This window comes from Vicia villosa, unplaced genomic scaffold (genome assembly GCF_029867415.1).
Source record: "Vicia villosa cultivar HV-30 ecotype Madison, WI unplaced genomic scaffold, Vvil1.0 ctg.000048F_1_1, whole genome shotgun sequence".
NCBI classification, from domain to species: domain Eukaryota; kingdom Viridiplantae; phylum Streptophyta; class Magnoliopsida; order Fabales; family Fabaceae; genus Vicia; species Vicia villosa.
In genome coordinates this window covers 1,966,596-1,991,875 of record NW_026704980.1, presented here as the reverse complement: position 1 = coordinate 1,991,875, position 25,280 = coordinate 1,966,596, and the positions used below count along the sequence as shown (strand labels likewise).

Sequence of the window (25,280 nt, the reverse complement as noted above, 5' to 3'; positions counted from 1 at the left end):
TCCTTTATCGTGACTCAGTTGTCGTGATTCCTTTATCGTGACTCAGTTGTCATGATTCCTTTATCGTGACTCAGTTGTCGAGATTAAGTCTGTTTCTTTCTTTGATTGTGTCAGCACTATTCATGGTGGCCGAAATTAGGTCTTGGAGAGATGATCGTGTCAGTACCGTTCGTAGTAATTGAATTAGATCATAGATGTTGTTTATCTGCTTGTACTTGTGTCCTGAAAAAGGTAGGGTTAGTATTTATGCAATGTTATGATGCATGTATTATGAGTTTCTCAAAATAAATGAGAAACTTGCATATGAGGTAATGTATGCAATGCATGAATATGTTTATGATATATGATGTTAGAATATGATTTGTCCTTGATTGAGAAACTAAATCTCAGTATCATTGTGATTTTGATATCTGATCTTGTTTTTGAAGATGCTCAGCTGGGGACTTATGATTTCTGCTTGGGGATGATCAGTAATTTGATGTACCCTGATTTGCAGATATTAATGGACTATGTTTGAAGACAAGCAACTTGTTGGAGAAATAATAGTGTTGAACATGTAAACTCTGTTGGGGAGTCATGTCTTGGTTGTGACGAGAACCTTTTGAAGATATCTTCCTAATGATTGCTTTGTGGGGATATGATCTTCTGGCTCTGTTTGAAAGTTGCCCCCTGTATCATAGTAACTTACTACTCTATTCAGGATACGCCACTGAGTATTGATCAAGGTGTTGAACTGGACTTGCATAGATTTTCCCCAGTTGGTAGGAACTTTGGAAAGATTCGCCTTGCGAGGACTTTATGAGACATGCACTATGGGCGACCTGCCCCTAGTATTTAGTATGATGCCCCTGACTGATCGGGAAATAGCTTCATATTTACTTGGGTGTATACCCCTGATTGTTTGGCATTTTGAGAGATTCTCGGAATCTTGACTTGATTGCCCCAGATTGATTAGACAAAACATGTCATGCCCCTTGTATACGTAAGAGACATGGCTTCTTGGAGTGATCTTGTCTGTCGGGATAACTTTCAGTCATTAGTTGTACCCTGTGCAAGTTCTTTCTGATGCTAACATTTGAAATTATGTAGCAGAATATGTTTAATAATGTATTCATGAGATGCAATGCATACATTTGTCTTGAGTTTTTTGAAAAAACATTAAAACAAGAGATGTAAAAGCGTGCTATTTGTAAAAGCATGATATTTGTAACAACGTGATGTTTGTAAAAAGAGAAATATTAACTCAGCATTTTTGGTAAACCTTAAGGAGTCAGGATACCCTTTTGGTGACAGTATGCTTTCGAACTAACCATGCTTCAATTAGGACTTTCAAGGGTTGTAACGTGGTTTGGTTCACGGTTTAAGAAACAAAGGATAATGGCTCAAAATTTATTTATACCCATCCCTTTCTTCGTGATGTTCTTCAGTCCTAAGCTCAGTTAATCCGGCTTATGCATTCAAGTTCCAAGAGACTTTTGGATTTGCACCTTTGATAATGTTGATGGTTCACAAGCAGATAGAACTTTTGAGATGGCAGTCACTTCTTCCTTTTGGTAGTCATAACGTTGTGTTGTTCAGGAATTTATTGACTTCTCTTTTTTCATCCTTTTTGATATCCCTAACTTTTGCCTGAACTGTCTATTTTGAGTTTACAGTCAGCGGGATGCCTTGATTTTTGCCTAAGTCATCTTTTGATTTTTTGACTTAGCAGGCTTCTCTTTGTATATATGTTTTTTTTCTTCATTTTTTCCTTTTTTGAAAGATATTGACTGCCTTGTTTGGTGATTGATGAACTGTCATTGGCTTTTGACTGACATCTCCAACACTTCTTTGATGTGTGCGGACGAACGCTTGTGATTGGAACCTTTGTTGAAAGGTGTACTGGATGATTCTCTTAAAATAGAATGCACAGCCAGATTAACTGAGAACTACCCTGCCCCAGGTTATGATCAAGGGTTTTAATTAGTACAAGAAAGAAACTTCTACTTCTTAGGCTCAAAGGGGTTGACGAGGGATTATCATCCTTATATCTCCACTGTTTAGGAATTGAAACAATGCCTGTACATCGTCAACATAGTCTGTTCAAAAGCATACTGTATGAGGTTGCGGTATCGTTTTCGTCATCCTCCCTCAAAAGGCTTACAGCTTTAGCAGGAGTTGAATAAACACAAAACATATGCAAAGTAAATACGCAACTTAAAGTGAGTGATAACGAAATAATGTATTCAAGACAAACATATGCGATGCACTGATGATATATATTAAAACAGATAATGTCTATCATAAGTCGAATGTTTAAATAAACAGAATAGAAATTGCAAATGAAAGTAAACTAAAGATTAAAAGTTTATCCTTCTAGCCATCCACATTATTAGCAGTTACATTAGGAGTCTCAGGAGGATCAAACTCAACTTCTCCAGCATCGATCATATCTTGGATTTTGTTCCTCAACGTCCAACAGCTATTCGTATCATGACCAGGACTATGAGAGTGGTATGCACACCTCATATTAGGATTATAGCTTCGAGCAGAAGTACTAGGATTCTTAGGGGGGGTCCTTTAGAGTGATCAATTCTAACTTCAACAGGTGTTGTAGTGCTTGAGCCAGTGACATATTGATCTTTGTGAACTGACGCCTAGGCGTGTCTTGCGTGTTTTGACGACTTCTCTGAGGTGTCGGTGTGGAGATCAAAACTGCCCCAACAGATTGGCCATGGTTATTATTTGAATCTGACTTCCCACTGAGAGGCTTCTTTGTAATACCTGAGGATGTAGCAGCTTGAATCTTACCACTTCGGATGCCATTCTCAACGCGTTCCCCAGTCAGTATAAGCTCAGTGAATCCAGATGACGAACTTCCCAGCAAGTGACTATAGAAAGGGCCAGTCAGTGTATTCATAAACATATCTACCAACTCTCTGTCAGTCAAGGAAGGTTTGACTCTTCCAGCTAGATCTCTCCATTTCTGAGCATACTCCTTGAAACTTTCCTCGGGTCCCATTGACATGCTTTGTAGTTGGATGCGAGTTGGTGCGAGGTCAACATTGTATTGGTATTGCTGGTAGAAGGCAACAACCAAATCTTCCCAAGTATGGATGTTGGTACTTTCCAGTTGATAGTACCATTCGAGTTGAGTGCCAGATAAGCTTTCTTGAAAGAAATGGATCCAGAGCCTCTTATCAGCAGTGTGAGGCTGAATCTTCCTTACATAAGACCTCAAGTGCATCTTGGGACAGGAGACTCCATCATACTTAGCAAAGGCGGGAGTTTTGAAATTTGGAGGAATAACAACCCTAGGAACGAGTCCAAGCTCTTCAAAATCCAGCCCAGGTACCTTATGAATTTCCACGCTTCTCAGACGCTCTTCTAACAGCCTATACTTCTCATCAGAATAATCCTCGTCTTGAGGATACTCTTCTTCTTCTTCTTCCTGAGCATCAGAACCTACATGGCTTCCCTGGTTGTTCTTGATACTGAAATCATCTTCTTCCTCTTCCTCTTCCTCGTCTTTAGGAATCCCAGCTTCTTCGGCCTTCTTGGGACGACCCTTGAATCTTCTTCCCAGGTTGATCACACTTTTGGGTTTCTTGGTCTTTTTCTCCTTCTTAGTCAGGAGAGCTTTCAACTCGTCTTGCCCTTTGGACAAGTTCAGGATCAGAGCTTGAAATTCAGCATTTTGAACTTGGAGATTCTTCACAGATTGTTCGAGATCCATGATGCTGAAATAAACAGCGAGGAAGGATGAGAGACCTATTGTAAGAAACCTGTTATGCGGTGTTATGAATGCAAATGTAATGTTTTCAAGGATCTTTAGGAATTAAGTTAGCAACATTTAGAAAATGATTTGGTCATGTCTTTGTCTGAAGAAATCTGAACTTTGTCTTTGAACGTCTTTCTTTGAGAATCAAGCTCACCATATCCAGTGGGTCATAGCCTCTGATTCGGGATACTTCTGAATTTGAAGATACATGGCTAGAGGAAAATAAATCCTCTTGCCCCTTGATAGGTACTGAGTCTCTGAATTGGAAGGCATGTGACTAGGGGAAAATAAATCCTCTTGCCCCTAGATAGGAATTCAGTCCTTGATAAGAGCACCTGAAATTGTGCGCCCTAAATCCCTAAGATCCTTGAAAGAGTTAGTTAAATCATGTTATGCTTACGATGTCATGATGTCATGATGTTATGCGAATGCAGTTCGTTAGACTTAGTGCGAGATGGTAAGGACAAACAAATCCTTTCAACAAAACCTGCGAGGAAATGAAGGTTAGTAGTAAACACAAACAAGTCACACAAGTCACACAATTTTTGGCTCAAGGCTTGCATGGGGTCTGATCAGGTGTCCTTCCCAAGGGTATTTCTATGGATAAGGAGATTTCAACAACGGGTTCTACAAGTTATCCAGAATTGTCAGTCCTTCTAAAGCACCCTCGGACATGATGCATTTGCACCATGCAATGATACTTTGAGAAAGAACCTATCTGAATTGTAGCATCGGGTAGCGACTAGTTCTTAACATTTGTCAAGAGTAGTCCCCCCACTACGTTCCTAAAGGCCAGGATGGGTTAAGGGTAACTAAAGGTCCTTGAGCTCCGGCGCACCCACAGACACATACATAGACCTCCCTCATTTGAGAAAGGTGTGCATATGCTATGGAGTCCTAACTCAAGTGTGAACTTCATATTGACTCATCTCCCACATATGTGAAAGAGGTCGCCATGACTATGCCACTCCTAATCTTAAGTGTTCTTGAATCCGGGAATAGGATTTGTCCTTCAGTTAATTCCCAAAACAACCCTGAAAAATAAAGCAAGCAAAGCAAACAATAGAATACAATTAAGTGATCCTAAACTTTTAAGGTAACCCCTCTTTTATCGAAAAATCCCCAGCAGAGTCGCCAATTCTGTAACTCGGTGAACTGACTTTTATAATCGAAATGTCGCGGTTAAGCATGAGTCGCCACCGACTTTTATTTTATCCAAACTAAATCAGAAAGGCAAAAAGAAACAGAAAAAAAACCCTTTAAAGAAATCTAAGTTCGGGGGGTAATTTATGCAAAGGGAAGGTGTAAGGCACCCTTTGCATCCATGGTTTTCCATGGGCTCTTAATTGCTTTGCTTGCTCGTTTTCAGAAAATGTAGATGAAAAAGGAAAAATGGACTTTAGCTCGTAAATGAGCGTAGCCAGTTTTTGAAGAATTTTGAGAAAGAATATAGAAAATAGAGCATGGCAAGGCAATTAGGGGCAATTACCTTAAACTCAGATGATAGGTCTCTTTTTAGCCTTTCAGAATGAAAGGGTCAATCCTTGCCATAAGAGGGCAGGAAGCCTTTCGTTTGGAGGTAGAAGGGTCGTCGAGTTATCGTTCGCCCAAAGACTGACCCATGCCATAGAGAGGCAGGTAGTCTAAGAGGAAAGATCAGAATAGCCTTTGTTTGTAGGCAACCAGAAGATACCTCAGCCTTATTCGTGGGCAACTTCCGAGGGTCGAGGTCATGTTAGTGTATCGAAGGCAGCATCATTTTAGGGTCTCATGACCTTTTATCGAGGCAACATGGCTGAGGTATCCTCGTATTCGAGGGACTGGCTATTCTGCACAAAATACAAGGCAACAGGCAACAGGCAACAGAGAGGGTTACCCCAAAAGCGTGCGTGTGTGCACCAATCACGTGATTATATTCAATTATATTATCTTGTAAATTAGCGATTCTAAATTCAATTCATGGTTGCCACTCCCTATTTTACTAACCACGCAGATAATATAAGGCAAGAAACAGTAATATGGGGGAGGGAAATTGTAACCAGCGGATCCCTTAATAGGGTTTGACATAAGTAATAATTAAACAGAAAAGTATTAAAGTCAGGGTTTAGGGTTACCAAACATTCGTAGCTTTGGCAATCATCGAACCTTGAAAAGGCAAACAAAATAAAAATAGGGTGAGTGTATGGCTAATTCAGAGGCGAACATCTCTAACCCTAAAATAAGAAGGTCGAGACAACAAATTGAAAGGAGTAAATAAATGAAAGGTACTTAGCTTTTTGCATTTGATCTGATGTGGTCGACAGTCGGGGCGCCTTAAGGTTAACCCTGAAAAGAGGCAAGGCAGAGAGTATGAAGGCAAGGCAAACCTTAAATTTAAAAGGAAACCAAATAGACTTTAAAAAAGAATAAATAAGATACTTAGCTTTGAGTCTTGATCAGGCGCGTAGTCGGAGAGCGTTTGAAAGGTAACCCTGAAAAACAAGGCACAGAAAGAAAATATTCAGTGTAGAATAAATCCTGGTTCAAATTCAAATAGAATATAATGATAAATCGATTTAATTAATTATTGGTCTTGCGACCTAATTAATTAAATCGAGATAAGAAAATAAAGTCGATTATAAAAATAATTTTTGTGAATTTTTGAAGTTTAAATAAAATAAATACGAATATTTAGAGGTTTTTAAATCAATTTAAATTTATTTTATACATAATATATATTTTAAATATTATATAAAATAAATAAATAATAAATATTATAAGTAAAATAATTATTATTATTAAGTAAAAGTTTGTTAAAAGAAAGTACAAAAGAAATAAGTATATATATAAATATAAATATAATTAAAAGGAATTGTGTAATAAAAAATAAAAAAAATTATAAAAAACTTAACTTGCGATCAGGTGCGGTTGGCGTGTGTGGACTATGATGCACCTGCAGCTTCGCGTGCGTTGGATCAAACGAGATGATGATCAGACGGTTGCGATGGGGGATGCACATGGTACGATGGTGGATCGTGACGCACCAGATCCCAGACTGGACGCGCGCCCTTTTGATTTGAATGGACCAATCGCGCGTGGCCACCTCATCATCTTCTTCACTAGATTTCTGCAACATGTTTTTTACAGCGCTAGTTGCAGACACGCTGTAAAAAACCTTACCTTTTACACCTGTTATTCATCAAAACTTTGTACGCGCATGAAAAATGAAAAACAAGACCGCTATTCCGCTCGGTTTTTCCATACGAATTCAACGGTATCGGTTTAAGGATCTAATTCTTTCTAAATCAATTAGCCCTAAATCAAAAGTTATGAACCCTAGAATCGGGAACCATGGCAAACACACACGAAAACGCAATTAAACATCCAGAAATATTGCATGCATCATTATAAACAAGATTATGCCATTGAAATATGTTTATGCATCGTAAATTATAGTAATCGAAGAATTTTGAAAAAGACGCAAACCGTGGTCTCTATTGACGTGTTCTTGGTGTGAGGAGTCTTGGTACCAATCTAGAAACGTTCAATGAAGTCTCTGGAGTGCGTTTGAAACCCTGAAATTCTTTGAATCGCCCTGCAAATCAAAAACCGAATTGAGTTTTTCTTGAACTTTTGCAAGTTTGGTTAGAGCTCTTCACTGCAAAAATTCCGTCACCCTTGCACTCAGATTATGTTTGGTACTTATAGGAGGAGAGATTAGGTCAGTTATTTTGGAGAGAATCTCATGAAATCAAAGATTGAAAATTGTTGAAAATTTGATTGAAAATTTGTTTTTAAAGTTTCCAATTTTGGCCTAAACTCAATCTTTTTCCCACCAATTGGTCTTGCACGAATTTGGTTGTAATATTGAGATATGGTTATGGTTAATGATGATTGAAATTTGAGAAAAAAATCAAATCTTCCATTATTTCCATATTTTATAATTAAATCATGATTTAAAATGAATTAAAATCATAAAATAATTGGTAAAAAATATAAAAATAGGAGGTCTTTGTTTTTATCACGTGGATGGGCCTATAATGAAGATAGAACAAAAAGGATGCAAGCCCATTTGAAAAGTTTTGAATTTTTCAGCCTTTTTCCTTCACATTTTTTCTCAAAAATAGTCCAACTTTAGCAAGGCCTATCTCCCTCAATTTTTGAGGTATGGAAGTGTTCTAGGACTTTTTAGAAACCTTAGAGAGTCCTCTAACCAGTGTCTTTGGTCTCATATTAAAATCCTTTTCCATTCTCATTTTATGTCCTTTTGAACAAAGTGTCTTTTTGTTGACTTTTGAAAAGGACCTATAATTTATGAAGCCATATCTCTTAAACCATTGACCTATGAGCTCTGATTCTTGGACCATTGGATAGAGGAATGAATTCCCTTTAAAATGAGCTTTGGTGAGAATTTTTCTGATGAAGTATGAATATTTGGTGAATTTTCAAAGTTTGGTTGACTTTTCCAGTTCATGCCAAAAATAGTAACTTTTGACCTTTGACTTTTTTGATCTTCCCTTGCATCATCATGATCAACCTTTGATCAAATGATGATTCTAGGGTTATAAAGATGTTGCTGACCAAATATCTTAAATTTTGAGTGTGCATTGTCTTGAAATGACCATTTTGCCCTTGAGAGTCGACTATTGACCTAATCAAGGTTTGAGGGACTCAACTTGCTCTGATTGGCTTGAAACCTTACATGGAGATTCTTTGGGATGTTTGTGACCCTATGGAACCACCTTGAGCCATTGATTCAGTGATTTTCTTTTGAATGAACCAAACCCTTGTTCAGAGCCTTGTATAGGAGAGTGTGTCTAGGAGCTTTGCATATGGATTTGAATCTTGAGTAGGAGAAATGTATGGGAAAATTTTGGGGTATGACATCTGGAATCGTTTTTGGGTGAAAAGGGAGCGAAATCGCAGGGTCTGTCGCAGACTTGGGGTTTGCTGAAATCGCAGGTCCGCTGAGCGGAGGGGGGTCCGCTGAGCGGAGGTCCCAACGTAGTTCGCTCCTGTTTGACGTAGCTTGAGGTCCGCTGAGCGGGGGTCTGAAGGATTTCGCTTCTGCCTTGCTCCGCTGAGCGAACCTTGCTGTGTGTGAATTTTCCAAACTTCAAAATAACGTATCTTTTGATCCGTGAATCATTTCTTAGTGCCGTTTTGGGCGTTGTGCAAGTAATTAAATGTTTTATATGATGAATGATGAATATTTGTATTATCCGACTTTATTTCTTTAAAAACTCGATTTAATTACTTGATGAGAATTGAACATTGTGTGCATATGAGATAGGTATGACAATGTGTTTGATGTGATGATGAATTGGTTGTGACTTGTTATTATGATTGTGATGGATGCATGACTATTTGAATGATGTTGAAAACATGTACATACTTATTCGGTGAAGTGGTGTCGAGATGAGTTGTTCATCGTGATTCGGTGTGTTTTAAGTATGTTATATGTGTTTCATTCATTCATATGCATTGATGTTGGATCCCGATGATGTTTGGATCGTTGGTGGACATATTTCCCATTGTGTGGAAATTGTGTCGGTGAGCCGTATCTCGATGAGGCGTAGATCGGTTAGGTGGATTGATTCCACGGTTTATTGGTACCACATGCATAGTGCCAGTTGTGTCATATGCATTTTGTCATAATATGATTGTATGGATTTCTACAGTAGGTGTTGTAATATATTATTGTGTGAATTAATGAATAATAGATGGGAATCTGAATATGTATAATTGGATGAACGGTATATTATGATGCTTGTTGCTTATGAATTGCATAATATTTACTAATTGAGAATGAGACTCGCCCTTACATGTTGTCATTTTCAGATTGAGGAGTAGCGGCATTAGTGCTTGGTGAGGATGACTCATAGAGTTTATCCGTTTATGTTGGGTCGTGTCGGTCATGCTCTGATATGTAACACTGGGGAACGATAGTTATAGAGCTTTTATGAAATTAATCATCTTTATTGGTGTTGGATTATGATTCCATTGGATGTATTTGATAATGTTTCTTATTCCGCTGTGATAAACATAATTACGATTTGGTGAACCGTTTCTTAATGAAGCATGACTTGACCATGATTAGTTTATTTATTTTATATAATTGTGGCACCCTTGTGTTTATGTTTTACTCTGATATAATTGTTTAAAAATTGCCGCGGGGTTTAGAAGGGTGTTACAGTGAGCCTCTATAATATTATCCTTGATAGAAGAGTAAAATTGTTTTCATTGTGTTGTAAGTTCTCTCATTCATTCATAAGCTTTTAAGTATTGAATGATTGTATGTGACTCAGGTATTGTTTGATACATTGAGCTGAGTGTGTGTTACTTGTTTTTGTCAAGTTATTTGTCTTGATCAAAGCTTTTAAGCAAGATCAAGTATAGTTCTTGATTGAGGGGTGTCTTAATCAAGTAGTGCTTTATAATTGAAGACTTAGGTGAAAGGTTGTCAATATCAATAACTAGGATTGATACTGTGAGACATCACTGCAGTGATTGGGAGTGAGAGGGGTTTCTTATATATAGGAGGTTCTTAGGTAGAAGTTGCACTGAGTAGGGATTAAGTGAGAGGTTGTAAGTCAGAGGTTGTTTAGCTTCGAATTAATACTGCTAATAGTAGATTTCCTTCCTAACTTGGTACACCGAACTGGGTTAGCAATTATGTGTGTTCAGTTATTTTTTAGTATAATTTTAATTATGTTTACCTTGTCATTGTGTGTTGTTCAGATAGCATGTCTCGACATCTCTTAAGACATCTGAGATCTGCATGCCAGAACTTCACAAGTCAAATATATAACCTAGACCTAATTTTGAAACTATAAGAGGCTAAGCCTAATGCAGAAAATGGGAGGAATTCTTTGGGAAAAAAGAACCCTAAGGAATTCGAGTAGTTCTAGCTTCCATACCCTTCTCTAAAAGCTCCAAACTTTGGTACTTAGGGTTTTCACATTGAAACCGTAAGTCATCAGAGTCAGGCTTCCACACTGTTCCCAATAGTACCTCGCATCAGAGAAGAAAAGTAAGACACAGAGGAGGGAAAAGACTAAAAACCATAAATAAAAGGAATAAAACTAATCGTCACAAGAAGTCACCGGGGAATTCCTCCCTGAAGGTTGGTTCTCCAGTTTTGTTCCTTTTCGCTTGCCTTGATTTGCTTGTACATGCTTGTATGTTTTTGTGTGATTTACGGTTGATTACGGTTAAGAATCAGGGTCTAGGGTTTCACCGATTGGGTTTAGAGTTGTTTGTTTAAAGTCTGAAGTTTGCATTCGGTTTCGGAGATGACGATTTATGCATTTGTGGTTTAAATTTTTTTCTAAATTCAACTTAATTAAAATATTTAAATATTTTAAATAATTCAACTCTATTTAATTTTATTTTTCTGAATTCAACTCATCTGTTAGATGCAATACATTCAACTACGCAAATTTAAGCTTACAACATATCATTTAATCACTTTTACTAAATCAAAATTATGACTATTATGTTACTAGACACGAAAGAATTGTTTACATAAATATACTATATATTTATAATATTTTAATCAATTTAAAATTGAACGATATACATTATTTATATTATGATGAATATTTATTAATATTTTTATTTGAATTTGATTTTAGTATTTTAAAATTGAAATTGATTTTAATTTTTATATTTGTAAAACTCAAAAGAAATCTAACATTTAAATTTTGAAAATTTTCAAAACATAGAACAGAAAACTACTATAACTAAAAAGTCTAAATTTAAATAAAGTGGTAATTTTGTTGTGATGAAAATCAAGTACGATCAATGGCATGTTAAACTGTTTGTTTTCCTCCTATTTCTCAATGTAATTTGTTTATTAAGAAAGTAAAAGTTAAGTTAGCTCAATCATGATACGAAGAACTTGCTTTTATTGTCTTTTACTCATACAGAAATGGACAAGTAAAATAAACCCGTGAGTTGGTACTATGAAGGAGACTTTCATGGATTTTCAATGAACGAAGAGGCAAGTACAATAAGAAATTTATTTTTATATTAATCTTCTAACTTTTTGACTCGCAAAATAGTTTATTTAAATTTTATAATCAAACCGTTTTAATATTTGGCTTTTGTGAAATGATATGGTCAACAGATTCAATATTAAACTTAAGTATTATCAAACATATATATTTTTATTATAAAAAACTATATCCGAAACATATTAAATATAAATATTTATAGTAAGCAATAAGATTTGAAATTAATCCGTGACACTATATTTAAAATTAATCTGTCACACTATAAGAATTTAACCACCTCGATAACACAATTCAAATTAGTTTATCGGACTTTGATCATCTCATTCATTTTTTCTCTTTGTTTCTCTCTATCTCTCTTAATCTCACTTTTTCTTTAAAAAAAATTATAATAAAGAGAATGAGTGAGATTAAGAGAGAGCTAGAGAAAAAGGAGAGAGATAAAGAGAAAAAGAGATGAGATGATCCAAAGTCTAATTTATCAATCATATACTAGTATAAACCGTCAACATCCTCTCCAATGATAATTATTGGATGGTATCAAGTGCTAATCTCTTTCACTAATATTTTATTTTAATGACTTAATTAATATAAAGTCGGCTCAGATTCCACTACATCAAAATGTCACGGGAGAAGATTCCTGCCCTACTATAAACCATTGAAAATTATTATAAAATTTATTTCTGTTTTGGGCCGACTTTGGGCCCAAAGATAGAGAGCCTCAAATACGTGAAGACTCATTCTAAAGGCAAGAACACTAGATTGTTGAAGGTCGGGTGATTCTATAATCAGGGGCCAACACCTGATCGTTATTCTCGAGTGATCGTCCATTATCCAAATTAATTAAAGGGTCCTCTGTATCCCACGCCGCTTACCAAGAACAATTTTAACCATCTTTAGTATATAAAGCTCTTCATGTGCCCAGACTCATGTATTTTATTCATTCTTACACTCATACTACTTCTCATTCATTCACTAGTTTGAACATTGAAATACTAACCTAGTAGGTCCATCCCGCTCCACTATATCGGAAGCTCGCTCTACCGTGCCTGATTCCTATTTCACTCCATCATCAACTATTTCTAGTTCCTGAACGGAATAGTGGCTCTGTCTGTGGGAATCAACTTCTGACGTTCATAAATATCCACAATAATACCCTTATATTTCTAAGGGTCACAAATTGTTACAACAATTCCGCTCGAAAAAACAACGATGTTAGATCCATCAGTGGATGCCACTAGAGGTCCGTTGGCCTTTAAACCATCCTCTTATCTTGTCTTCTCTACAATCAATACCGAATCATCTGGAAAGGATAAGTTAATCATAAAATATTCAATGTAAGGATCTTCGAAATCATCGACATAACCTAGAAGGTAGAGTGAAGAGCAACTTTTCTTATTATTCTGAGACAGCGAGAAGGTGAATAGGATTTTCAATTCAAAACTTCTGTTGGTCGTAATTGTTTTTGGACAAGTGACTACAAACACAAAAGGATAGGTGAATTATGATATTCAAAATTCGGAATTAATTTCGAGCTTTTTATTACTTAAGAAGAAAACTCTGTTAGTATTTTTAAGATCAAAATAAAAAGCAGCGAAAAGTAAAAGCAGTTAGGCAAATAGCATTAATTAAAAGATAAGGGTTAGAGAGATGGAACTAGAGAATTATCCAGGCTGCGCCAAACGTTGCCCTACTTATGTCCCAAAGAGATCTTCTTGATAATTGAATATAATATTAAGCTTTTATAGGTTATGACCACAAACCTTTTATATAAGTGAATCAAGATATTTTACATTGCCTTATCCCCAAATAAAAGTGAGATTTCCCCGGGCTGATCTCACAAACCGAGTAGAGATTTTACAAGATGATCTCAATAACCAAACAAAACTTTTTCAAGATAAGTTATATAACCAAATAGAGATTTTTAAATGGTTTATTTCAAGAATCAAACTCAATTCATTAAGAGTATCACACTCTTAAAAGTAACAACAATGACAGTATGATACTGTACTAATACAACTATTTCCTCACAAGACACTACGATAATTTTAGTGAAAAGAAAATATTGAGAGAGAGAGAGAAGAGATAAATTGAGAAGAATTGCAAAAATCCCAAACTCTAGTATGTAATGAATAGAAGAGGTGTCTCCTTTATAGAGGAAAATTTTAGCAAAAAAAGGAAATATTCCATTGGCCAATTGATCACCTAATCGATTATGTCCTAAGACAAATCAATTAGATACCAAAAATAATCAATTATTTGTGCCTTATTTGGAAAGTCTGGATAGAGAGTCGTTATCAATCATTAAGACATTTTTATAATCGATTATATAATTTATTTTGCTCCATCTAATCATTAAGACTATAATGATCATTGTTGGAAGCGTTATGTCTAAACAATTAGGTGATCATCCGCTGTTGCAGCCTTAAAATTTGAGACTTGCTAGAAAAATAATGAAGTTGTCATCAAAGTTTATTTGAAATGGGAAAACGTTGATAAATTTTTAAAAAAATTATATAGTCTTCCCAACCAAATTTAAGTTCGGGATTTAATTATACGTAAGAAAGATATAAGCACTCAATGACATCCGTTTAAGAAAAAAGTTACCTCTAATTAATTTTACAAAAGAAAATTACTAACCTTATTATATCCATTTTCTCTTAATCACTAAACACAAAATAAATCATATTTACAAGTAAAGAGAAAAAAATTATTTGTGTGTGCTTGACAATATCTGACTCTTGCTCCTAAGTATATTTCGATGCGATGGAAAATTCAAAGCTACATAGTTCTTGGAAGAAAAATCTTGTGTGTTGGTTGATTTTAAAGAAAAATGTTTTGATCGTGTTTGGGCGAATATGCCTTCCAAATCTTTATAGTGGCCTCCTTCTTTAGGGGTATTCAAAACCATATTATCAATGTAGAACTCTAGATTACACTCTATTTGGTCAGAGAATACCATATCATTAGCTTTTGGTAAGTAGCGTCGACATTTTTTAATTTGAATGCCGCATCACATTTTATCTAGTTATACTAAGAGTAAGCATTCATGAAGGTTAAAGTATTATAACCCGAGGATTAGTCTATTAGTTTGTCAATGTCGGGAAATGGATGTAGATCTTTAAGGCACACTACGTTTAGATCGGTGAAGTCGACACACATCTTCCATTTAATTGATGACATTCGAACCAATACCATGTTAGTCAACCAAGTAAGATATTTGACTTTACTTATGAAGCATGCATTCTTCAACTTTTAGACCTCGTCGTCGATAGCTGCAAGCTTCTCTTTGCTAGTTTTATGCTTTCTCTGTGCCACAAGTTTTATAGTGGAATTAATGGCAGGCATGATAGACCACTCTAACGTCTAAACCTAGCATGTTTGCGGGGTTCCAAGTGAACAAATCAACGTTCATCCATAGCAGAGTGGCCAACTTTTATTCTTCAACTTTAACAGAGGAGGTGCCCAAGTTAGTGGTTTGAAAATCTTGTGGCCTAATCTAGACCTCCTTTAGATCTTCCGTGGGCGTCATGGGATCTGAATTTACAAAATTTATTCCTTGTGGGCTAGGTTGTAGAACGGCTACAAATGCCATTTCTACGCTCCTTATCTTGAGGCTGCCCTGATAACACTCTTGAAAGGTAACCTGGTCACCTTGGATTATTCCAAAACCCACGCGTTAAGCAGCAGGTACTTCACGCTTAAGTACAAGGATATATGTCAGTGACATCTTTACACTATAAAATGATCTTTTGTTTTTACTCTCTTCTTAAGTTTAGTTTGGAGCTGGAGGGCGAACCTTTTACCACTAGGACTTGTCGAGCATATCTTTTGTGGGAGGATATGAACTCTCCACTTCTGGCAAACCCCCTACTATGGTGTAAATGGATGGGGCCAAGTTAGTAAATATCGCGGCGTCTCCTCTTGTCGCCATGTTAAAGAAAAATGATTGAGGCGACTTGTGAATTAAAAATGAGTGGGGCTCATATCAATTTTATCGGGCTTTATGGTGAGCGTCAATTGTAATTGCAAAATATACAATGAATGTTGGAGAGACATCTCATGTGTGAACGATGAAAGACTTTGTATGAGTATGGTAGGATTTTTTTAGAATCCCTTTTTTGCATCTTAAGATAAGGATATTTATATCAATTCCTATAGGTCGGACTAGGAGACAAGAAACAATTTCTCCTAGTTCTCTAGTGAAAACCTGGGAATGGGGAAGAATGTTTCTTTTTCAAATCGGGAAAACAACTTTTTCTCTTTGATTTCCCTCCCAAATTGTTATTCCTTGGACATATCACATACAACATGCCATAAAGGAGCAAACTTGAATCTTAGTTCGAATTAGGTGACCAGGCCCACAGGGTGCGTCTTAGAGAACGCCCCAGCTCATTGGGCGACCGACCCACAAGGCACGACTCAACATTAATTCGCCTTCACTGTCCACTTATGGGTCTAATAAAATCATCTTAGTTCAATAAAATTAATTTAAAATTTAAAATTATTTAAATATAATTAAATATAAAGGATTAATGTATTAAATAATTGAATGGTAAATATATATTTAACAAAACTTCAATATATTCTAAGAATAATGTTAAAATGTGTCTTAAAAAGACATGTTAAAGAACTAAATATAAACAAAATTATTTAAACATTTGTGTATTGATTTTATTAAATAATTATAATTATTTTTATATGAATTTGTCATTTTTGAATTTGTTTTTAACATGTACTCTTATAGCTCAAGTTAGAATAACCCTCATTTTTTATATTACATTGTTAGTTTTTAAATATAATACTGAGTTTTTTTCTTTATCATGTATATAAAATATCTCTTAAATATTTACCTGGATTTTTTTTTTTTAGTCACATTTTTGCCCACCACATATTCTATTAAAAACAAGCTATATCTGTATATTTTAATCTTCTCATCCTCAAAACAACTATTAAAGCCTCACTCAAAGTTCACTCTTCCAACAATAGAAAATGGCAAAACAAGAAACAAAACCAATAAGATTTGGAATCCTAGGTTGTGCAGAAATAGCTAGAAAAGTTTCAAGAGCCATAATCCTCTCACCAAACGCAACTCTCTACGCAATTGGAAGCCGTTCTTTAGAGAAAGCAAAAACGTTTGCAGCTTCAAACAATTTCCCTTCTCATGCAAAAGTATACGGCTCATACGACGCCGTTTTAGACGATCCGAACGTCGATGCTGTCTACGTGCCGCTTCCGACTAGCTTGCACCTTCACTGGGCAGTGCTTGCTGCTCAAAAGAAGAAACACTTGTTGCTTGAGAAACCAGTTGCTCTTAACGTTGGGGAGCTTGATAAGATTTTGGAAGCTTGTGAAGCTAATGGGGTGCAGTATATGGATGCGACTATGTGGATGCATCATCCTAGGACTGAACAAATGTTTCAGTTTTTGTCTGATCCTAATTTGTTTGGTTCTCTCCAATCGGTATAATGTTAGGAAGTTGATTTGGAACCCTAACAAAACTAATAAAAGCTGTAAAATAAAAGAGACAATAAAACTAGACTAAGAAAATAAACTTCATTTTGTTTTGATTCATACCCTAATGTCTCAATGAGACTACAATATATAATGTTACTATTGGGTAACAAACTAAAAGCCCAAATATTAATAAAGGCCCAAATAAATAACAATACAAATAAAACTAGAACTTATATAAATTACTAATAAACTTAAATACTAAATTATACTCTCTATCATTGCCGCGGGGTCCACTTGAACCTTGTCCTCAAGGTTCTAAAAATAGAGCCAAAAATATAATTTCCAAAGTTAAAAAAAAAAAAAAATGATCAGTCTTTCAAAGTCTACCTAATAAACCCTGTGAATGAAATTATACGATGGTTAATGAATTTAATCATAGTTCTGAATGACATATGGGTGTGGTTGGGGAGTATTATTTGGCTGGTGGGACCGGTTTGTAGTGGGGTGTGGAAATGTAGTTGGATAGCATAATGGCAAGACAATATGTGGCAAGGACGTCAACTTCAAATTTTGCATGAGAAATTTTTTTTTTTTTTTTTTTGTCTTCTCCCATTTCTCTCTTTCTCCTTCTTATTTCTTTAATGCTCCAAAAGTGCAACACTCATCCAATCTTATCTTTAAATTCCAAAAGAAATAAATCACTCCTATTAGAAGATGACACGCGCCCCACTCCCCTTTTCTATGGTCCTCTTTCACTAGTTTCAATTATACAGCCTGTTTCCAACCAACCCCAGACTTTTCAGTCCATCACCAAAGCTTCCACTTTCTCACACCAAAGACTCCCTTCTGCCACTTTACCATTCATTTTCCACTCTTTACTCTTCTTGTATTTTATTTCAAAAATCTTCTTCTCTATTTTTTTTTCTCCGTTCTCTTTTTTTCCTCCCTTCTGTTTTTTTAACGCAACTAATAGAAAAAATAAAAAGATAAAAGTAGTCCAAAAATGGTGGTGGTTCCGGCGGTGGACGTTGTTGTGCTAGTAAATTTTCCGATGACCATAAAAAGAGTAGATCTGCTGGTTTCGGTACGTTCCGAGTTGATGCTGGAGTTGTCGCCGAAAGTGAAGCCAAAAATTTCGCCGGAGGTAGTGCCGGAAATGACGTCGGATATGTCTTTGGAAGAGTCACCGGAGGTGATGCCGGAAATATCACCGGAGAAGATGCCGGAAATTTCACCGGAGTTGTTGCCGGAAAGTTCGTCGGAAAAATTCCATGTGAACCAGAATTTTCTTTTTTTGTTTGTTCTTCTATTTGTTTTTCTGCATATCTCTTGAGCATATATTTTTCTTTGAATTTTTCATGTGTCTTTTTGAATGAATCTGAAAGATTTTGGATTTGTTCTTTCAACTCTTCTCTATATTTGTTTGATAACTCATGAGTTTCAATCAAATATTGTTTGAGAGTTTCCAGATCTTGATAAAATGTTTCTGATTGTGAATTGAAATTTTGAGGTTGTTGTTGGTATGAAATGTGTGGGTTCTGTGAAGGTGTATATGATGTGTATGGAGGAGATGCTGAAAGTGGTATTGTTGTGGAAGGCAAGGTGAATGGTGGTTGTTGATGTGGTGTGTATCCATGGTTATAAGAGAAGTTTTGTAATGGGGTAGTGAAAGGTATGTTAGGAGAAATGATGTTTTGTTGTTGGTATGGAATGAAGGTTGAAAATGGATGATTTATGGATGGGTAGTAACATGTAGGATATTGGTATTCGGATGAAGAAATGAAGGTGTTGTGTTGTTGTTGGTATGGAATGTAGCAAGAATATGCCATAGAAGAGGTTGAGTGCAAGAATGAAAGCACCAATTGTTAGGAAGTTGATTTGGAACCCTAACAAAACTAATAAAAGCTGTAAAATAAAAGAGACAATAAAACTAGACTAAGAAAATAAACTTCATTTTGTTTTGATTCATACCCTAATGTCTCAATGAGACTACAATATATAATGTTACTATTGGGTAACAAACTAAAAGCCCAAATATTAATAAAGGCCCAAATAAATAACAATACAAATAAAACTAGAACTTATATAAATTACTAATAAACTTAAATACTAAATTATACTCTCTATCATATAATACTCTATCATTTCTCATATATTAATTTTATATATTAATTGTTTTAATTGTGTCCATGTCATTGAGATTAGGAGTTAGGAAAATTTGTAGGTGGACAGATACTTAAGAAATTGTTTTACACACAATCAATCACAGAATTTTAAATAATTAAAAATAAATTTTGATTTTTCTCTCTCCTTCATAATTTCAACCACCCCATGAATCCAATTAAAAATAAAATTAAAATTAAAATAAATTTAAAAATCACTCTTTCTTATTGGCTGTTCCTAAAAATGTGGATTTAGTGTTTGTTTCATGGATTTAAATAGGGTTCCTGGGAATGTGAGGTTGGGAATCTCATATTCCCATGATTGTTTGAAGTTTTAATAAATTATTCTTAGGTACTTTTTATTCCTTGGAATAAAATTTACTCATAAAATTTTAAAGATTTATTCCCATGTTAATGGGTGGAAATCTAACATTCCCATCAGAATAAAAAATAACCACCTATAACTGCTCATTTATATATTATTTTAATATTTTAATATTAATTTTTAATAATTTAAAATTATAAATAAAATAAAATTTTGAATTATGCATAGGAACCTAAATAACTTGCCAAACAAATTGATGGGAACTATTTTCCAAGGATTAACATTCCTAGGAATAACATTCGCAAGATTGTAAATTTAATCCATCAAACAAACACACCCTAGATTCGTGTCCATGCAAGAATTGCTCAGTTAGGAGGTATTGTCACATTAGGTATGTTTGCGATCCAATTAAAACAGTTTTGAGGCAAAAATTAATTCAATTCAAAGATAAAGTTATATGGAGTTCCATTCAATTTTCAAAATCTGATTCGATCTAATCGAATTTCATTTGATTTAACTTGTATCGATTTTTTAATATATTAATTTTTTAATAATACTAAAAAAGTAGATTTAATTTAATATAACATATAATATAATAAAAATTAATATTACAAAATCAAAATAATCGATTATGGTCGAGACACTTAAAATTTTATAAATAAATAAATTAAACAAAATTAATAAACAGTACTCCTTCTGTAGTTTAATCTGAACAGTTTTCACAAAATTACATTTAAACAATTTTAATAATATTTGATTTTTTGAATCGGCCTACAATTTTTATTTAAATCGATTTAGATTTGAACACTCTAATCTTCAGGGATGCGGGTTTGAGTCTGCTATCTATCTATTAAAAATCTATTGCATAAACTTCTTAAATTGCCCTTTTACCACAAAATTTTTCACTAAAAAAGGGCATTTAAATAATCAACTATTTTTTTTTTTCATTTTCATATCCTATTACAACATGTATTACAACATGATATGTGGCATTTATTTTTCAACTTTCATAAATTAAATTACAATCAAATATTACACACTCATTCTCTTGATTAAAATTTTAAATATCTCCCAATTTTTTTTCTTCACATTTTCTTACTTTCATTTTAATTTTTTTCTCTTTATTTATTTAGTATCGCTAATAATAATAATATATATTTTTAATTTTAATAAAATTAAAAATTTATTTATCTCAGGGTCATTATTAACACAATATCTATTTTATTTTAGTCAATTATTTTCTTAATTTAAAAAACAAAATTCTTATTAAATTTTTTTCTCCATTTATTTAGTATCACTAAAAACAATAATAGTATATATATTTATAATTTTAATAAATTTAAAAATTTATTTATTTTACGAGTCATTATTAACACATTATCTATTTTACTTTAATCAATTATTTTCTTAATTAAAAAAAAACAAAATCCTTATTTTTTAAATATTAATTTTTCTTTCACCATCTCGTGGTTTCTTTTTACTTAATTGTATGATTATTATTCATTTTACAATTAAGTAAATTATTTTAAATTTTACATTTGTATCTAAATACATTTTATATCCTATCAAATATTTTTTTATCACGGGTCATTATCAATATAATATCTGTTTTATTTTAATCTATAATTATCTTTATTTGAGAGACAATTTTATTTTTAACTGTTAAGAAAAAAAATCTACATCTCACTAAGGGTGTTTGCGGTGTGGTTCAGTTTGGTTCGGTTGGCTTTAACCAAACCAAACCAAACTAATGCGGTTCGGTTTTTAACAAAAAATTATTGAACCATACATATAGATATATAGGAAAATATAATTTTGTGTATAATCGTTCATACATTACCATAAAAAGTTTATAATTGTCAAAATAAATTTATAATTTGATACATAAAATTGTGTCTTAAATAATACCATACAAAAAAATATGATAAAATATATTTTGTCAAAATAATAATTATAAATAAATAATAGTTTATTTTTTGATGATATGTAAATTAAAATAAATTACATACAAAAAATATGATAAAATTATACACATAATACTTGTATTGTTGATTTCTCTAAAAATTAAAGAAAAGTATATTGGTTAGTAAGATTTTGCAACATAATTTTTTTATGGCGGTTCTTCCTTCTAATGACCTGATAATGCAGTTTGGTTTAGTTTGGTTTGGTTTGCAAAATACAAATCGAACTGAACCATGCGGTTCTGTTAGAAAATGACTCAAACACATCCGAATCAAATGAGAATTTTTGCAGTTTCGATATGGTTCAGTTTTGCAGTTTTCTATTGGACCGGTTCAATATTGAACCTCTCTACATCTCCCATGTTCTTTTTTTTAAAATGATTATTTAATATAATTAAGTTTATATGATTATTGTTCATTTATAATTAAACTACTCATTTTAAATTTACATGTGTCTAAATATATTTTATACAATATCAAATAAATTTACTCGTTCAAAGAGCACGCGTATCTTCCTAATTTGACTTAAATAGAATTTACTTGGTATGGTTAATCATGTCTTTTATCATTGTAGGTCCATGTAACACTTTCATACGGTGTGACTCCATATTTTCTAGAAAACGACATTCGGATGAAACCAGATCTTGATGCACTAGGTGCACTTGGTGACACGGGTTGGTATTGCATTAGAGCAATTTTATGGGCATCAAATTACGAATTACCCAAAACAGCAAAAGCATTACACAAACCAAAATACAACGAAGCAGGGGTAATTTTGTCCTGTGAGGCTTCTTTGTTATGGGAAGATAACCGAATAGCAACTTTCTTTTGTTCCTTTTTCTCAAACATAACTATGGATATAACAGCAATAGGGACAAAAGGGTCATTGCGTGTTCATGATTATGTTATACCTAATGAAGAGAATGATGCTTTGTTTAGAACAAGTTCAAATTCTGATTTTGATCATCTTTCTATTGGTTGGAGTCCTAAACCAAAGGAGATTATTGTTAAAAGTGATATTCCACAAGAAGCACTTATGGTTAAAGAGTTTGCTAATTTGGTTGGTGAGATTAAGTTGGGAAATTCCAAAGTTGAGAATAAGTGGGGGATTATTAGTAGGAAAACACAAGTGGTTATTGATGCTGTTAAAGCTTCAATTGATAATGATCTTGAGCCCGTTCAAATTCAATATTAAGTCATTTTAGTTTATTATATGTGGTTTTTATTTGCTTTACTTAGTTTTCATGTTTTAAATAAGAAAGTTTTTTGTTGCAATAGAAGCTTTAAACTTTGAATATCCATTTCCATGTTTTAAAGATTGTAATATCTAGTAATCTTCACTATTGTTATTTACTTTCAATCAAGGTTTGACGGCTAATAAGCACTTGTTAGTCATTAATTTTTGGATTATTCCTTTTTTTTAATGAATAAACAAATAAATATTAAAATAGAACTAAGAACAAGACGTGTTGAAATAAATTTGAATACAAAATAGACAAATGTTAAAAAAGAGTAACAAAAGATTAGTGTAAAAATCCTCAAACTAAAAACAAACACTTTTTAAATTCCTCTGTTAATCGCCTAAAAAAAAAGGATTAGTCGATCAAACACACGTCACTCAAATTAAATTAAATTAAATTGATCCCATTTATTATGACTTCTCAAACTCAATCAGTTAAACTGATCACCTAATTATTTAGACGTAACAGTTTGAAACTTTTTCTAATATAAAATGACAGACCTTGCTAAAGAATGCACATTCACAAAAAAATTGAGCTGCAACTACTAGTGCAAAGAATTTCATCGGACAAAGTGATGATATATTTCTCTAAGTTGTATTTGTAGAAATTTTGTTATTTAACAACCTCCATTTTAGCATTGATATTATCAAAGGAACAAATTGGTTCCAAGTTGCAACGTGGAAAGGTGATAAATTGCTTATGGAGTTCCTTTACAAAACATTATAAGCATTTTAGAGTAAATACACATTATTAATCATTGAGATTGAGTTCCACAAGTTATTGGGGGAGTTTGGGAGTGTCAATGGACTCAATATTCAGGATCTAAAAAAACATGACACCACATATCCATCTAAAATCTAAAGGCATCACGGATATTGGCTCTTTCTTTTATAAATCCAAGATTTCCACCATTTCTATTTGATGTAGTACTTAATTACTCATATTTGAATTCAATAATTTTTCTCACAAGTATCAGTCACCCACATTATTAACCATTATCCATACTAGGATCCAACTTTTGCTCCCTCCCAAGAGGCTATATCTAATTAGAAGAAAGATAAGTGGGTGGGTTCAATGGTGGGGGAGATTAACCCCTTGAAGTAAAATGAGACATGAGAGCTGGTTCAACTTCCTAAGAGAAAAGAGTCATCATTTTTAAGTAGGCGTTAAAAAGAAAATGCAATAACAGAAAAATAATGGGAAAAGTTCAAGACTCGTCTTATAAAAAAGGGGTACTCATAATAAAAAGGGATTGACTATAATGAGAATTTCTCTCTAATTGTCAAATATACTTCTATAAATGCAGTGTTAAAATTAATAGATAGTCAGGACATGTATTTGGAGAAGATGGATGAGAAGACAGCATTTCTTCACGGTAATATAGAGGAGCAAATTTACATGGAACAATCATAGAGGTTCGGTGACACTTGACATGGAAGACTGATAAGTAAATTGAAGAGGTATTTGTATGACTTAAAGTAATCTTCAAGGAAATGGTATAAGCACTTTGATACATACATGCTTCATATTGGCTACAAAAGGTGTGATATGACTGTTGTGTTTACGTTAGGAGCCTTGATGATGAATATTTTATTTTAATTTTATTGTATGTTCGATGATATGTTGATTGCTACTAATAATTATGACATATATCAATTGAAAATAAAGTTGGAAAGGAGTTTGACATGAAAGATTTAGGTGTTGCTAAGAAGATTCTTGGCATAGAAATTAACAGGGATATGATAGAAAATTATAGCTATCTCAAAAAAGCTATGTTAAAAATGTGCTAGACAAGTTTGACATAAGTAATTCAAAGGTTGTGAATTCTCCATTGGTGAATTGAATATCAATTGGTCAATGTAAAAACATAGATGTAGAAGTTGAGTATATCTCAAAGGTTCCTTTGTGATGTTGGTTGTTTAATCTATATTATGATATGCATTAGACCATATTTGGCAGAAGTTGTAACACAAGTTTGTAAGTTGATGTCTAAGTCGAGAAAGCGTCAATAAGAAGTATTCAAGTGGATTTTCAGGTACTTGAAGGGTACATCGGGTCATGGTATCATTGGACATGGTGATTTTTCAGCTGTAGGATATGTGAATCATATTGTGCTTGTGACATGGCTGATAGAAGGTCTATAAAAGAGTACGTCTTTATTTTAACAAGAGAACCTCTTTGTTGAAAATCATTGATTCAATTCATACAGACCATATCGACAATTAAAGAAAAGTACATGCGAGAAGGTGAAGCTGTCAAAGAAGCCTTATGGCTTACATGATTGGTGAGATAATTTGATGTTGAGCAAGGTAGAGTTTGGTTGCATTATGATATTCAGATTGCCATTTATTTGACAAACAATCATGTCTATCATGTCAGG

General features: G+C 33.7%; 1 protein-coding gene across 1 annotated transcript; it reads left to right on the top strand.

Moving 5' to 3' along the window:
- The first annotated feature begins 16,630 nt into the window (after positions 1–16,630).
- Positions 16,631–22,883, top strand: LOC131623064 (uncharacterized oxidoreductase At4g09670-like). Its single transcript, XM_058894091.1, has 2 exons — positions 16,631–17,217; positions 22,234–22,883. Exons 1-2 carry the CDS (start codon positions 16,747–16,749, stop codon positions 22,852–22,854), a joined length of 1,092 nt encoding a protein of 363 aa, XP_058750074.1. The 5' UTR covers positions 16,631–16,746; the 3' UTR covers positions 22,855–22,883.
- The last annotated feature ends 2,397 nt before the right edge of the window (positions 22,884–25,280 follow it).